A 17,797-nucleotide genomic window follows, 5' to 3' on the forward strand; every position below is an offset into this window, starting at 1 on the left:
AAGACTTAAATGTAAGGCCAGATACTATATAACACTTAGAGGAGAGCATAGGCAGAACACTCTCTCACATAAATCACAGCAAGATCTTTTCTGATTCACCTCCTAGAGTAATAAAAAAGAAACAGAGAGTGCAGCCACTATGGAGAACAGTATGGAGGCTCCTTAAAAAACTAAAAATTGGGGGGACCTTGAAGATGGCGGAAGAGTAAGACGCGGAGATCGCCTTCCTCCCCACGGATACACCAGAAATACATCCACACGTGGAACAACTCCTACAGAACTCCTACTGAAGGCTGGCAGAAGACCTCAGACCTCCCAAAAGGCAAGAAACTCCCCACGTAACTGGGTAGGGCAAAAGAAAAAACAGAGACAAAAGAATAAGGACAGCACCTGCACCAGTGGGAGGGAGCTGTGAAGGAGGAAAAGTTTCCACACACTAGGAAGCCCCTCCGCGGGCGGAGACTGCGGGAGGCGGAGGGGGGAGTTTCGGGACCGCGGAGTAGTGCACAGCGACGGGTGCGGAGGGCAAAGCGGGGAGATTCCTGCACAGACGATCGGTGCCGACCGGCACTCACCAACCCGAGAGGCTTGTCTGCTCACCCGCCGGGGCGGGCGGGGCTGCGAGCTGAGGCTCGGGTTTTGGTTTTGGACGGAGCTCAGGGAGAGGACTGGGGTTGGCGGCTTGAACATAGCCTGAAGGGGTTAGTGCACCACGACTAGCCAGGAGGGAGTTCGGGGAAAAGCCTGCACCGCCGAAGAGGCAAGAGACTTTTTCTTCCCGCTTTGTTTCCTGGTGCGCGAGGAGAGGGGTTTAAGAGCGCTGCTTAAAGGAACTCCAGAGACGGGCGCGAGCCGCGGCTAAAAGCGCGAACCCCAGAGACGGGCGCGAGCCGCGGCTGAGGGCGCGAGCCCCCGAGACGGGCGCAAGCCGCGGCTGAAAGCGCAAACCCCAGAGACGGGCGCGAGCCGCGGCTAAAACCGCGGACCCCAGAGACGGGCGGGAGACGCTAAGGCTGCTGCTGCCGCCACCAAGGGGCCTGTGTGCGAGCACAGGTCACTCTCCACACCCCTCTTCCGCGGAGCCTGTGCAGCCCGCCACTGCCGGGTTCCCGGGATCCAGGGACAACTTCCCCGGGACAACGCACGGCGGGCCTCAGTCTGGTGCAACGTCACGCCGGCCTCTGCCGCAACGTCACGCTGCCTCTGCCGCCGCAGGCCCGCCCCGCACGCAGTGCCCCTCCTTCCCCCATCCCCCAACCCCCGGCCTGAGTGAGCCGGAGGCCCCGAATCAGCGGCTCCTTTAACCCCGTCCTGTCTGAGCGAAAAAACAGACGCCCTCCAGCGACCTACACGCAGAGGCAGGGCCAAATCCAAAGCTGAGCTCCTGTGAGCTGTGAGAAAAAAGAAGAGAAAGGGAAATCTCTCCCAGCAGCCACAGAAGCAGTGGATTAAAGCTCCACAATCAACTTGATATACCCTGCATCTGTGGAATACCTGAATAGACAAGGAATGATCCCAAATTGAAGAGGTGGAATTTAGGAGCGAGATCTATGATTTTTTTCCCTTTTCCTCTTTTTGTGAATGTGTACGTGTATGCTTCTGTGTGAGATCTTGTCTGTATACTCTTGCTTCCACCATTTGTCCTAGGGCTCTATCCGTCCATGACTTTTTTTAAAAAATTCTTTTTCTTAATAATTAAGTTTAATTGTAATAACTTTATTATACTTTACCTTCGTTCTTTCTTTCTTTCCTTCCTTCCTTCCCTCCTTTAGACAACGAATCACCCCAAATTGAGGAGGTGGTCTCAGGGAGCAGGATTTATGATTTTTCCCCCTTTACCTCTTTTTGTGAAGGTGTATGTGTATGCTTCTGTGTAAGATTTTCTCTGTATAGCTTTGCTTCCAACATTTGTCCTAAGGTTCTATCCGTCCCTTTTTTTTTTCTAAATATTTTTTAATTCAATAACTATATTATACTTTATTTTATTTTTACTGTATCATCTTTCTTTCTGTCTTTTTTCCTTCTTTCCCTCCTTCCTTCCTTCCTTCCTTCCTCCCTCCCTCCCTCCCTCCTTTCTTTCCTTCTTTGCTTCTTTCTTCCTTCCTCCCTTTCCTCCTTTCCTTCTTTCTTTACTCATACTTCTACTAATTCTCCCTACTTTTTCTCCCTTTTATTCTGAGCTGTGTGGATGAAAGGCTCTTGGTGCTCCAGCCAGGAGTCAGGGCTCTGCCTCTGAGGTAGGAGAGCCAACTTCAGGACACTGGTCAACAAGAGACCTCCCAGCTCCACATAATATTAAACGGTGGAAATATCCCAGAGACCTCCATCTTAACACCAGCACCCAGCTTCACTCAACGACCAGCAAGCCACAGTGCTGGACAACCTATGCCAAACAACTAGCAAAACAGGAACACAACCCCACCCATTAGCAGAGAGGCTGCCTAAAATCATAACAAGGCCACAGACACCCCAAAACACACCACCAGACGTGAACCTGCCCACTAGAGAGACAAGATCCAGCCTCATCCAGCACAACACAGGCACTAGTCCCCTCCACCAGGAAGCCTACACAACCCACTGAAACAACCTTAGCCACTGGAGACAGACATCAAAAACAACGGGAACTACGAAAGTGCAGCCTGCAAAAAGGAGACCCCAAACACAGTAAGATAAGCAAAATGAGAAGACAGAAAAACACACAGCAGATGAAGGAGCAAGATAAAAACCCACCAGACCTAACAAATGAAGAGGAAATAGGCAATCTACCTGAAAAAGAATTCAGAATAATGATAGTAAGGATGATCCGAAATCTTGGAAGTAGAATGGACAAAATGCAAGAAACAGTTAACAAGGACCTACAAGAACTAAAGATGAAACAAGCAACGATGAACAATGCAATAAATGAAATTAAAATCACTCTAGATAGGATCAATAGCAGAATAACTGAGGCAGAAGAACGGATAAGTGACCTGGAAGATAAAGTAGTGGAAATAACTACTGCAGAGCAGAATAAAGAAAAAAGAATGAAAAGAACTGAGGACAGTCTCAGAGACCTCTGGGACAACATGAAACGCACCAACATTCGAATTATAGGGGTTCCAGAAGAAGAAGAAAGAAAGAAAGGGACTGAGAAAATATTTGAAGAGATTATAGTTGAAAACTTCCCTAATATGGGAAAGGAAATAGTTAATCAAGTCCAGGAAGCACAGAGGGTCCCATACAGGATAAATACAAGGAGAAACACGCCAAGACACATATTAATCAAACTGTCAAAAATTAAATACAAAGAAAGCATATTAAAAGCAGCAAGGGAAAAACAACAAATAACACACAAGGGAATCCCCATAAGGTTAACAGCTGATCTCTCAGCAGAAACCCTACAAGCCAGAAGGGAGTGGCAGGACATACTGAAAGTGCTGAAGGAGAATAGCCTGCAACCAAGACTACTCTACCCAGCAAGGATCTCATTCACATTTGATGGAGAAATTAAAACCTTTACAGACAAGCAAAAGCTGAGAGAGTTCAGCACCACCAAACCAGCTTTACAACAAATGCTAAAGGAACTTCTCTAGACACGAAACACAAGAGAAGGAAATGACCTATAGTAGCGAACCCAAAACAATATATAAAATGGAAATAGGAACATACATATCGATAATTACCTTAAATGTAAATGGACTAAATGCTCCCACCAAAAGACACAGATTGGCTGAATGGATACAAAAACAAGACCCTTATATATGCTGTCTACAAGAGACCCACTTCAGAACTAGAGACACATACAGACTGAAAGTAAGGGGATGGAAAAAGATATTCCATGCAAATGGAAACCAAAAGAAAGCTGGAGTAGCAATTCTCATATCAGACAAAATAGACTTTAAAATAAGGACTATTAAAAGGGACAAAGAAGGACACTACATAATGATCAAGGGATCGATCCAAGAAGAAGATATAACAATTGTAAATATTTATGCACCCAACATAGGAGCACCTCAATACATAAGGCAAATACTAACAACCATAAAAGGGGAGATCAACAGTAACACATTCATAGTAGGGGACTTTAACACCCCACTTTCACCCATGGACAGATCATCCAAAATGAAAATAAATAAGGAAACACAAGCTTTAAATGATACATTAAACAAGATGGACTTAATTGATATTTATAGGACACTCCATCCAAAAACAACAGAATACACATTTTTCTCAAGTGCTCATGGAACATTCTCCAGGATAGATCATATCTTGGGTCACAAATCAAGCCTTGGTAAATTTAAGAAAACTGAAATTGTATCAAGTATCTTTTCCGACCACAACGCCATGAGACTAGATATCAATTACAGGAAAAGATCTGTAAAAAATACAAACACATGGAGGCTAAACAATACACTACTTAATAATGAAGTGATCACTGAAGAAATCAAAGAGGAAATAAAAAAATACCTAGAAACAAATGACAATGGAGACACAACGACCCAAAACCTATGGGATGCAGCAAAAGCAGTTCTAAGGGGGAAGTTTATAGCAATACAAGCCCACCTTAAGAAGCAGGAAACATCTCGAATAAACAGCCTAACCTTGCACCTCAAGCAATTAGAGAAAGAAGAACAAAAAAACCCCAAAGCTAGCAGAAGGAAAGAAATCATAAAAATCAGATCAGAAATAAATGAAAAAGAAATGAAGGAAACAATAGCAAAGATCAATAAAACTAAAAGCTGGTTCTTTGAGAAGATAAACAAAATAGATAAACCACTAGCCAGACTCATCAAGAAAAAAAGGGAGAAGACTCAAATCAATAGAATTAGAAATGAAAAAGGAGAAGTAACAACTGACACTGCAGAAATAAAAAAAATCATGAGAGATTACTACAAGCAACTCTATGCCAATAAAATGGACAATCTGGAAGAAATGGACAAATTCTTAGAAATGCACAACCTGCCAAGACTGAATCAGGAAGAAATAGAAAATATGAACAGACCAATCACAAGCACTGAAATTGAAACTGTGATTAAAAACCTTCCAACAAACAAAAGCCCAGGACCAGATGGCTTCACAGGTGAATTCTATCAAACGTTTAGAGAAGAGCTAACACCTATCCTTCTCAAACTCTTCCAAAATATAGCAGAGGGAGGAACACTCCCAAATTCCTTCTACGAAGCCACCATCACCTTGATACCAAAACCAGACAAGGATGTCACAAAGAAAGAAAACTACAGGCCAATATCACTGATGAACATAGATGCAAAAATCCTCAACAAAATACTAGCAAACAGAATCCAAAAGCACATTAAAAGGATCATACACCATGATCAAGTGGGGTTTATTCCAGGAATGCAAGGATTCTTCAATATACGCAAATCTATCAATGTGATAAACCATATTAACAAATTGAAGGAGAAAAACCATATGATCATCTCAATAGATGCAGAGAAAGCTTTCGACAAAATTCAACACCCATTTATGATAAAAACCCTCCAGAAAGTAGGCATAGAGGGAACTTTCCTAAACATAATAAAAGCCATATATGACAAGCCCACAGCAAACATCATCCTCAATGGTGAAAAACTGAAAGCAGTTCCACTAAGATCAGGAACAAGACAAGGTTGCCCACTCTCACCACTCTTATTCAACATAGTTTTGGAAGTTTTAGCCACAGCAATCAGAGAAGAAAAGGAAATAAAAGGAATCCAAATCGGAAAAGAAGTAAAGCTGTCACTGTTTGCAGATGACATGATACTATACATAGAGAATCCTAAAGATGCTACCAGAAAACTACTAGAGCTAATCAATGAATTTGGTAAAGTAGCAGGATACAAAATTAATGCACAGAAATCTCTGGCATTCCTATATACTAATGATGAAAAATCTGAAAGTGAAATCAAGAAAACACTCCCATTTACCATTGCAACAAAAAGAATAAAATATCTAGGAATAAACCTACCTAAGGATACGAAAGACCTGTATGCAGAAAATTATAAGACACTGATGAAAGAAATTAAAGATGATACAAATAGATGGAGAGATATACCATGTTCTTGGATGGGAAGAATCAACATTGTGAAAATGACTCTACTACCCAAAGCAATCTACAGATTCAATGCAATCCCTATCAAACTACCACTGGCATTTTTCACAGAACTAGAACAAAAAATTTCGCAATTTGTATGGAAACACAAAAGACCCCGAATAGCCAAAGCAATCTTGAGAACGAAAAAAGGAGCTGGAGGAATAAGGCTCCCTGACTTTAGACTATATTACAAAGCAACAGTAATCAAGACAGCATGGTACTGGCACAAAAACAGAAAGATAGATCAGTGGAACAGGATAGAAAGCCCAGAGATAAACCCATGCACATATGGACACCTTATCTTTGATAAAGGAGGCAGGAATGTACAGTGGAGAAAGGACAGCCTCTTCAATAAATGGTGCTGGGAAAACTGGACAGGTACATGTAAAAGTATGAGATTAGATCACTCCCTAACACCATACACAAAAATAAGCTCAAAATGGATTAAAGACCTAAATGTAAGGCCAGAAACTATCAAACTCTTAGAAGAAAACATAGGAAGAACACTCTATGACATAAATCACAGCAAGATCCTTTCTGACCCACCTCCTAGAGTAATGGAAATAAAAACAAAAATAAACAAATGGGACCTAATGAAACTTCAAAGCTTTTGCACAGCAAAGGAAACCATAACCAAGACCAAAAGACAACCCTCAGAATGGGAGAAAACATTTGCAAATGAAGCAACTGACAAAGGATTAATCTCCAAAATTTACAAGCAGCTCATGCAGCTCAATAACAAAAAAACAAACAACCCCATCCAAAAATGGGCAGAAGACCTAAATAGACATTTCTCCAAAGAAGATATACAGAATGCCAACAAACACATGAAAGAATGCTCAACATCATTAATCATTAGAGAAATGCAAATCAAAACTACAATGAGATATCATCTCACACCAGTCAGAATGGCCATCATCAAAAAATCTAGAAACAATAAATGCTGGAGAGGGTGTGGAGAAAAGGGGACACTCTTGCACTGCTGGTGGGAATGTGAATTGGTTCAGCCACTGTGGAGAACAGTATGGAGGTTCCTTAAAAAACTACAAATAGAATTACCATATGACCCAGCAATCCCACTACTTGGCATATACCCTGAGAAAACCAAAATTCAAAAAGAGTCATGTACCAAAATGTTCATTGCAGCTCTATTTACAATAGCCAGGACATGGAAACAACCTAAGCGCCCATCATCGGACGAATGGATAAAGAAGATGTGGCACATATACACAATGGAATATTACTCAGCCTTAAAAAGAAATGAAATTGAGCTATTTGTAATGAGATGGATAGACCTAGAGTCTGTCATACAGAGTGAAGTAAGTCAGAAAGAAAAAGACAAATACCGTATGCTAACACATATATATGGAATTTAAGGGAAAAAAATGTCATGAAGAACCTAGGGGTAAGATAGGAATAAAGACGCAGACCTACTGGAGAACGGACTTGAGGATATGGGGAGGGGGAAGGGTGAGTTTTGACAGGGCGAGAGAGAGTCATGACATATACACACTAACAAACGTAGTAAGGTAGATAGCTGGGGGGAAGCAGCCGCAAGGCACAGGGATATTAGCTCGGTGCTTTGTGACAGCCTGGAAGTGTGGGATGGGGAGAGTGGGAGGGAGGGAGACGCAAGAGGGAAGACATATGGGAACATATGTATATGTATAGCTGATTCACTTTGTTATAAAGCAGAAACTAACACACCATTGTAAAGCAATTATACCCCAATAAAGATGTTTAAAAAAAAAAAAAACAGAAATAAATAAATGGGACCTAATGAAACTTAAAAGCTTTTGCACAGCAAAGGAAACCATAAACAAAATGAAAAAACAACCCACAGAATGGGAGAAAATATTTGTAAATGAATCGACCGATAAGGAGTTAATCTCCAAAATATAACAACAGCTCATGCAGCTCAATATCAAAAAACAAAGAAGCCAGTCAAAAAATGGTCAGAAAATCTAAATAGACATTTCTCCAAAGAAGACATACAGATGGCCGAAAAGCACATAAAAAGATGCTCAACATCACTAATTATCAGAGAAATGCAAATCGAAACTACCATGAGGTATCAACCTCACACCAGTCAGAATGGCCATCATCAAAAAATCTACAAACAATAAACGCTGGAGAGGGTGTGGAGAAATGGAAACCCTCCTACACTGTTGGTGGGAATGTAAATTGGTACAACCACTATGGAGAACAGTATGGAGGTTACTTAAAAAACTACAGACCTACTGTATGACCCAGCAATCGCACTTCTGGGCACATATCCAGAGAAAACCATAATTCAAAAAGATACACGCACCCCGATGTTCATTGCACCACTATTTACAATAGCCAAGACATAGAAGCAACGTAAGCGTCCATCAACAGAAGAATGGATAAAGAAGATGTGATACATATATATATAATAGAATATTACTCAGCCATTAAAAAGAATGAAGTAATGCTATTTACAGCAACATGGATCGACCTAGAGATTGTCATACTGAGTGAAGTAAGTCAGACACAGCAAGACAAATATCGTATGTTATCGCTTATATGTGGAATCTAAAAACTGGGTACAAATGAACTTATTTACAAAACAGAAATAGAATCATAAATGTAAAAAACAAACCTATGATTACCGGGGGAGAAAGCAGGGGGAGGGATAAATTGGGAGATTGGGATTGAGATATATACACTACTATATATAAAACAGATAACTAATAAGGATCTACTGTATAGCACAGGGAACTCTACTCAAGACGCTGTAATGGCCTATATGGGAAAAGAATCTTAAAAAGAGTGGATACATGTATATGTATAACTAATTCATTTTGCTGTACACCTAAAGCTAATACAACACTGTAAATCAACTACACTCCAATAAAAATTTTTTTAAAAAATTAAAGAGCTGGCAAAGCAGAATGAGAAGGCTGTGGGAAAAGCAGGAAAAAATGGGACCAGGGGAGAGAGGGTTTCACGTAGGCAAAGTAGAATCTAGAAGGACAAGAACAGAAACTTGTCTGCTGGACTTAATAGCCTGGGAGGGCCTTTAGCCAAGGCTGCTTTGGTGGAGCTTAGGGGAGAAAGCTAAGGAGCATGTGGGAGGGGAGAGGACAGACGGGTACCGCGAGGGCTCTTTCAGGGAGTTTGGCTGTGATGGAGGAGAGAGATGGCTGCAGCGGAGGGTGGTTAATGGAGGGCTGAGAGGCTTATTTCGTAGCAGAGTGTGGGAGACTGTGGCCTTGTGACTAAGTCTCACGGCTGAGAACAAGGGGCATGAAGGAGCCTAAGTTCTCATCTCAGAGAGCAGCTAGCTCTGGGGCCACTCTTCCCATCACAGGGTCCCTGAGCAGGACCCCTCCACCCCACAGGCAGACCACTCACCAGGCTCATGTCAGAGTTCCTCGGAGGGAGGAGAGTCATCAGTGAGGGACCACCTCCTCTCCTCCCTCACAGGGCTGGGGAGGGTGTTTTCTCTCCTGCAAGTTGGGGGAGGGAGGCCCAAGAGAACCACTTGTCAAGGGAGGGGAGGTGACGGGTGGTGCTGCAGTAGGAGAGCTGCTCGCTGGCTGACCGCGTGCCCGAAGCTCAGGCTGGAGAGCACGGGAGGTTGACGTGGGGATCTGGGATCTCCATGATCAATCACACGGAGGCAGGACCAGAGTGAATGTTACAAGGACTTGAAGAGAAGGGAGTCGGGGGGAGTTGCGTTGGGGTCACGGGCAAGGAGGTAGAACGTTATAGAAACTAGAAATGGCGGTGCTGCAGAGGAGCCTTTAAGAACAGCATTCTGTGCCTAATTTCCCTCCATAATTGGGAACGGCAGAACCTGATGCAGACCAGCTGGAAGTGACTCACATCTCGGCCCTGGAGGGGAGCGGGCTTACCTTCTGCATAGAGCAGCTGGTACTTGACAGAGATCTGAGACTTGCCCCCGGCCTCCGCCTTGCAGTAGACCACCCCCTGGTGGTCAGAGTGAGGCTGCAGATACACAAAGCCTCTCTTCATATCATAAACGATGTCTGTTCCGTTGGCCTGGATCTCCTTGGCCGGGAACTCCCTGTGGAGCGTGACTTTGGCCGACAGGACAGTCACTCGACAAGGAACCACAGCCTGTCTGTCCGGGTTCAAGTAGACGACATCAAAGTAACTGGGAGAAGGTACAAAGAGTTCTCCTTTCTCTGCAAAGGTGAAGACACAGCCTCATTTATTCTGGAGAAACAAGGTAACAGCACTTAAAGGGATTCTTATATTCAGGGCACAAAGATGAGGGTGGATCGGCAACATACTCGGATAATGGAGTGCTTATGAATTGAAAAGGCTATTTTAAAAAATGCTTTTCCTTTTTTGGAAGGATGTTACTTCCCATCTTCTTAAAGGAAATAAAATAGGTATTAGTTCAAGCCCAAATCAGGCCCATTGGATTGTCCCACTTAGGAAGCAGGGAAGGAGGCCGATTTCCTTGTGTTAAGAGCAGCTTTAACACCTGTGGACAATCTGCTGTGTGTCTAGAGAAGTCAGCCCCACAGCCCTTGCTTAGTATCTGCCCGTTGGGAAGAATTTCCTGGCTCAGCAGAGCCTCTCTGAGACGGGCCCAGTGAGGGTGCTGGTGTCCTCTCAGCCCAGAGGACTCGTTCCTGGCAAGGTCAATGGAAAGGGAATCAAGGAGGGACAGATGAGGAACCTGCTGGTCTCAGGTTCTGGGCTCTGCTTGGCTGCCACTGGGCTGGGGACCTTCAGCCATTTGCTTACACTTCTCCTGTTCCCTTTGAAATCGCGCTGCGTGTTCTTTAAGCTCTAGATGATGGCATTTTTATCTTACAGAAATAAGGACTGGTTTATCCATACATCCCTCAGGACAGTCAAGGGACTCTGGATTGGGTTTGGGGGGTTTTGTTTTTTGTTTTGGGCACGGCACATTAAATACTTTGTTTTCTGGATCATTCTGTGAGAGATTACACTAATATCTAAGAGAAATCTTTGAACTGAATCACACTCAACATTTATTAAATTGTCTCCCATGTTTTCCTACAATATTCCCGAAACAATTATTCTTGGCTTTCTTCACTAGCCTTTGTGCCCCAGTTGTATGATTTTTTTGTTTTTTAGGTTGGGGACAGAATTCCTGGACACAATAGCAAATGTCTTCATGGGCCAAGAGTTCTTTAGCTCTGAGTGCCAGCTTCTGTAACATGGAATCATGGCTTACTGAGTCTCCATCTTTTGCAAGACTTTCCATCAGCCTGGGTGACTTGTGCCACTTCATGATAAACTGACCTTCAGGCTTAGGCGAGGGCACCTTGATCAACATCGTACCTAACACCCCTGTGTTCACACAGAATAAGTCCGTGTGGCCTTGAATGTGTCACTTCATCTCTCTGTGCTTCAACAACCCCATTTGTAAAGAGGAGAATCTGGAGCAGATAGTATTAAAGATCTCTTTTTAGCAAACGTATTTAAGGAATGTATGGTTGTCAGATTCAGAAACAACTTTTGTTTTAAGGTTTTATGGAGGAATCTGAACCAACGAGCAAAGCCAGTAGACGTGGACAATCTGAACTTCGGAACACAAAAATGAGGTCTTACTTCCTGTACTATAATCCATGCTTTGAAAGAAGTGACCACACCAGTTGCCTTGACAAACAGAAAAAAAATATGTATTTGCCAAGTGAATGGAGTAAGAAAGGCTGCAGGAAGAATATATGAATGAGTAAACAAATTATTATCTATGAATTAAACCTGTCAAATTTTCATTTATTCATCACTTGACATTTATTAAGCATGTACTACATAAAATATTTTATTAATTCGTTTATTATAACTTGAAAAATAATACTGAATTTCCTTTAAAATAAAAAAAAATATTCGCCATCAGTAGATTCCATCTACCAAAAAAAGTCTGTTCAAGTTTATATTTAAAATTATAGATCACATATGCCCCCCACTCAAAAAACTTAGTTAATAGGCTATAAGCTAAAATCCAAATTATAACAAACTCCACATTTGGTAAAGTGCTTGTTAATGTGGTTTTACTACATTTGTAAACTGGAGCCTATGCCTTTTACTGTGAAGAAGCCCCACTGCTGGTAATATCCTCCTCCTTGATCTGGGTAGTGGTTACATATGTACAGTTCCCTTGAGGATCACCCACTGAGCTGTAGAGTCATGATTTGTGTATTTCCCTTTGTATACATTATATTTCAATATAAAGTTAGAGAGGGGGGAAAAACCCTCTGAGAGCTTCCTGGATGCAGATTAAATATAACATGTGGCAGTTGCTTAATCAAAAATTGCACAAATTAACCACAGTCAAAAGAAGCTTCACAGCGTTTGCAATCAAACCATAGGAAACATGAAAACATAATGGATGCCAGACTTTTCTCTGCGTGGGTGGTAGGGAAGCATATGTTCTGAAAGACTCCAGAGCCAACAGCCTCCATAACAGCCCATCCTGGTTTTCCAAACCCACCCAGTGGCTGAAAAGACACATTGCTAAACCTTATACCGAAAATCCAACCGGACTCCTAGTGCCGAGGAATAAGAAAACGATACAACGCTTTAGGTCGCGTCCCTGATCCAGGTTTCTTGAAGGTTGAAATAAATATTGATTTTTCTCAGCCTTCCTTTGATGCACAAGAGGGCTTCCGTAAGTTAAGAGGATCTACCTCCAGAACTCAGAGAACCTGTGACCCTAGTGAGACAATCTGCTTGAGGGAGGTCTTCAGTTCAAAACCTCAGCTCCAAAAACCACTATTCGGGGAAGACATGACAGTGCTAACCACCGCATAGAATTTTCATTCTGCAATTTGAAATATGGTATCAGCTCTTGTCCAGAACAACAGGCTCTGTTAGTCTTCATTAGTTGCCTTTTCCACTGCTGCTTCCTGGTGTCGTATCATACTAAGGGCACATGGGCACTTCTGGGTGGCACATTCCAGAATGAGACTCAGAAGCGATGGCCCATGAACAACTGTCAGCAATTCTGACGACACCATTTACGCCAGCTCGTGTGTGCCTGTCAATCTGTCCATCACCTTGTCTTAAAAGTGGGTTGAGGCAGTAAGAACATTGGATCCTGGATCAGAAAAACGGGGTTTGACCCTCTACTCCGCCACGTGAAGTCATGGAACGTGGAACACATCACCTTGCCCTGTTGCGTCTCAGCATCAGCATTATTATTTCTAAAACAGATAATTAAGTAGTTTCCACTTACTTCCTCATGGTATTGTGGAAATGAAATGAGAGGCATGTGTTTCCAGGATTGCAGAGCACCCTGCTCGTGTACCTGCTCGCCAGAGAGGAGCTCTTTGGGTAGGAGGGGAGAATGTATGAGATTTTGCTAAAGCGTTCATTAAAGGCCAGAGCCTAAGGTCATTTGAGTTGTAGACCTAAGTCACTGTGGCAGCCCCTGCCCAGACACTCAGAAAGCCTCCTGGCTTCACCTGAAATGCCTTGGACAACAGCAGCGCTAGGGCATAGCATTTGAAAGATTTCTGAAAGCTGTTCCTGACCTCTGAGCCTTGTCGGAGAACTTCTTCCTCCAAACTCTAGAATTTAGAGATCTCAGCAGAGGAAGGAGGCTGGCAAGCTACTCTCCAAGGCCCGTTTCTCCAAGTGCAAGTTCCACCTGGCAAACCCAGATCTGACCCTACAGGGGAGAAGATCTGCATATTTTCAGGCACCTCACTTGGATTCAGGCATCAGGATTGGAGCCTCACAGCCTGCAGCCTTTGGGAACACTGCTCCCAAACCTCAGCTCACAGTACTCACAAAGACAAACGCGCGGAGGCCTTTAGCCAGGCATCCTTCCGGAAAGGAGGAGCTTCCGGAAAGGAGCTCATCAGAGACTGTGAGAGCACAGTGACCGAAAGTCTACAGCAACGCTGTGCGATAGAGCTTTCTGTGTTGATGGGTGGTCCTCTGTCCCCGCCATCCATTAGGACAGCTACAGCCACACGTGCCAGTAGAGCGCTTGAAGCATGGCGAGTGCCACCCAGGAACTGAGTTTTTAGCTTTAATTTTAACTAATCCCCATTTACATTTAAAGTCACACATGTCTAGTGGCTACAATATTGGACAATGCGGTACAGACTCTGGAACCAGACAGTTCTGGGTGCAAATCCAGGTTCAGCCACTTACTTGCAGTCTGACCTGAAGGACTTAATCTCTCTAAACCTCAACTTTCCCATTGGAAAAAAAAAAAAAAATGATATTAGTACTGACCCTGAAGGGTTCTTGTGAGACTTACATGAAATAATTGATGTAAAGCATTGAGCCCAGAGCCTGGCAAACAGCGAGCGCTCTGATTGTACTTATTTGATAATCAGCAGACAGTGGGAACCTTTAATATGGACCAGGTCCAGAGGTCTGAAGAGTTCCACTAACGCAGCCAACCTTTTACCTGTAAAAATGATGTAGGTGGAGCCCGTTTTGGCCTCGTCCCTCCTGCAGATATAGCCGTTGCAGAGCTGCCCCCAGCAGCTGAATTCACCCGTGTCGGCCGCGGTGGAGTTGACCAGGGTCAGCTGGCCGTAGCGCTCGTGCTGCTTCACACTGTCAACAAGAGCAAAGCCGGGTCGCGGTGGGGCTGGGGCCTCGCGCCCATCTCTCCCTGCTCCGTCATCCTCGCACATAAAGCCCCAGCGGCTCCAGGCAGAGTGCCCTTTCTCAGGTGGCACTGACTAATAAAAGAGTGTATTTGGGGAAAAGTGTGTTGGGCGGGGGGGGTAGATGGGGGAGGCAGAGAGAAAGGCCTTTCCTAGAAGGAAGTCACATTTTCTAAGGAGAAGACATTCTCTTCAACCTCAGGACTGGGGTTTCCTTAAGCAACGCAGCTGCGCAAGTTCAGCCACGAAGCCTTGGGCAGGCATCTTGCTTTCAGCTTTCGTTTCTCATGAATTTATTTAAATAGCAGTCAGCAGGAATGAAAGCAAAACCTCTTTGATCAATAAGAATAAGGCTCTGAATACAAGCTTGGAATCTTTGAGGTGCTACATTATTAAAAATAAAAACCTCCCTTTCAGGAAAGGATGCATTGGTTGCTGAGACGCGGAGCCCCTATCATGCACCCACCTCTGGTCAAGTATTTAGAGCTTTGGGGCACTTCTCCTCTGGCCTCACACTATTATTTCTTCTTTTAATTTCTCATTTTTTAATCTCTTGTATTTTTATCTTGTTGCATGTGAATGTGTTTGCAAACCCCTTCAGGTCCTTTTTGAAATGAGGAGACATAAATATTTACTATTATTAAACGCTAATATTATCCGATTGTCATGGTAATTAATTGTATTATATTATGTTAGGAACCCGTATGTGTCATCCTCGGGATGGATGCCCTCCCCCACCGTGGCCCTGGCATGTGAGGATGCCAAAATAAATGGTTTCAACCTGAGGATGCTTCTCAAATCCCCTCTGGGATCCACAGACTTTCCTGATGTAGGCGAGACTCTCCCGTGCTAGGTTGCAGTAACAGCACGGTCACCACTTTAAATTTAGCACACAGCAGAATGTCTCGCTGGCTGGTCTTCAACACAGCCTGTTCTGGTCTCCGCTGAATAGCTGCTTTGCCCACCCGTTCTGCCAGGAGATGCTCTGTACTCCCACTCCCTCAACTGCCTCCTTTCAACTGAGCGGAAATCTCTCCTCCTTCAGGAAGCTTCTAATTAGAACCAACTCAGAAATCTCCCTGCTTTCTCCCAGTGATGCAATTGCCTCTGTCCTCTCACCCCTCCGACACCTCTGGCTTCCTGTTATTACGGTGGATGGTGAATACTCTGGGGGCACGAATACCCTATTTGTTTTATATTCCCTAAGCAACAAATCTGTGCACAGTATACAGTAAAGTTTCTCTAGAAACAAGGGGACTGACATGAAATTGAACATCCGTGTTGGAACTGGAAAGAACCTTAAAAAGCAGGAATCCAAAAAAAAAAAAAAAAGCAGGAATCCAGTTCCCAATTTTGCATATGAGGAAACTGAGTGTCAGAGAGCAGAAGGGACTCCCCCTGAGACCCACAGCTGGAGAACAGCTGAACAAAACTGTCTTCCTTAACTCAATTAAGTATGTACCCAATACACATTCATTAGATGATAAAATGCATACAAAGTACTTCATGCCATGCCCGGTTCACTGTATTTTCCTAATTATATCTTAATTACATATAACTGCAGGTTAGTGGGAGTTATTGTGAATACTACTACAACAATGAAAAGTATGCACACCCAGCATTGGGGATGGCTAGCACCGCAAATAAAAACCAGTAGCCCAGGACCTCCCCTGGTGGTGCAGTGGTTAAGAATCCGCCTGCCAGTGCAGGTGACATGGGTTCGAGCCCTGGTTCGGGCAGATCACACATGCCGTGGAGCAACTAAGCCCGCGCCTCACAACTACTGAGCCTGCGCTCTAGAGCCCACGAGCCACAACTACTGAGCCCACGAGCCACAACTACTGAAACCCACGCGCCAAGAGCCCGTGCTCCGCAACAAGAGAAGCCACCGCAATGAGAAGCCCGCGCACTTCAACGAAGAGTAGCCCCTGCTCGCCGCAACTAGAGAAAGCCCGCGCGCAGCAACGAGACCCAACGCAGCCAAAAATAAATAAATAAATTAAAAACAAAAAAACCAGTAGCCCTCAAGGATATTACAATCCAGCTGAGCAGCTAAAACTAATATACATGAAAAGATCAGAGTGTAACTAAAGCGCTGCTCACAGCAAGAGCAGTAGGAATTCTGAGAAGGGATTCATCGCTGCGGGTGGAAGAGGTTGAAGGCAGTTGGACTTTGAAAGGTGGAGGTGGAGGGACAGCAGGGGCTGAGAGACAGCGAGCTTGCTGGCTCCGGAGAACAGAGCCGCAGGGGGCTGGGAGGGACCTGCTCTGCTCATTTCACTGCTGTGTCCCCAGTGCATGGTGGGTAGAAGGCACTCAGTGCTGATTTGGGGATTTAATCCATTAATTACAGAAGGAGATGGAGGGAGGGTGTTGGAGTCACAGGGCATGTGGTTGAGAACAGCGAGAGGGGTACACATTTCACTCACCAGGCAGCAGGGACCGCCCTCGGTCTGGGAGGTGGGAAGCGCTGGGCCCACCTTAGCCAGGGTACAAGTGGGGAGAACAGGCATGGGAGAGGCAGGGGGAGGAGGGAGAGGGAGAGGCCATTACTGGGGTGAAGAGCAAGCACTGGGGCCAGGCTGGGTGTTGGCAGTGGAATGGAAGTGAATACAAGGCTTGCTTTCTTGGGGAAGAGTTATGACAGACTGGGTATAAGAGGTGGAAGAAAGACACATGAAGAATGACCACTTGATCTGTATTTCCACGCGGTGGAAAGAAGGAGGTTTTAACTGACTAAGATGGAATAGCTGAGAAGAGAAAGGAGATGGGGCTGACCAAATAATAGATTCACTACTGGAGATTTTGAATTTGTGATAAAATGTGGGTCAGGTAAGTGTGGATGTCGTGTGGTGTCATTGGAAATACAGGCCGGGCACAGAGGAGGTAAAACAGCTCTAGATTTGTATTTGGGGGAATCGTCTGCAGTGGGTACGGGCAGCAGCTAAGGAATGAATGAACTCAACAAGGAAAAGTGTGGAGAAGAAAGAGAAGGCTGAGGACAAAATCCAGAGCCAAATCGGGGCGAGTAGGAAAAGTAGAGGTGGATGGAGGGGAAAAGTAGAATCAGCAGTGAAAGAAGAATCAGGAAGGGGGATCATCAAGGAGAAAGATTCAAGGGCTTCCC

At 44.2% G+C, this 17,797-nt stretch overlaps 1 protein-coding gene across 2 annotated transcripts in view; it reads right to left on the minus strand.

Moving 5' to 3' along the window:
- The window catches only part of PDGFRL (platelet derived growth factor receptor like), a 55,125-nt gene that overhangs the window by 5,116 nt on the left and 32,212 nt on the right, over positions 1-17,797 (minus strand). For both annotated transcript variants that reach the window (XM_032618662.1, XM_032618661.1), the window contains exons 3-4: positions 14,466-14,617; positions 9,952-10,245 (exon numbers count right to left, since the gene is read on the minus strand). In XM_032618662.1, the coding sequence (XP_032474553.1) occupies positions 9,952-10,245; positions 14,466-14,617 (446 nt within the window). The remainder of the gene's footprint in view (positions 1-9,951; positions 10,246-14,465; positions 14,618-17,797) is intronic.

Source organism: Phocoena sinus, chromosome 21 (genome assembly GCF_008692025.1).
Source record: "Phocoena sinus isolate mPhoSin1 chromosome 21, mPhoSin1.pri, whole genome shotgun sequence".
In the NCBI taxonomy this organism is placed as follows: Eukaryota; Metazoa; Chordata; class Mammalia; order Artiodactyla; family Phocoenidae; genus Phocoena; species Phocoena sinus.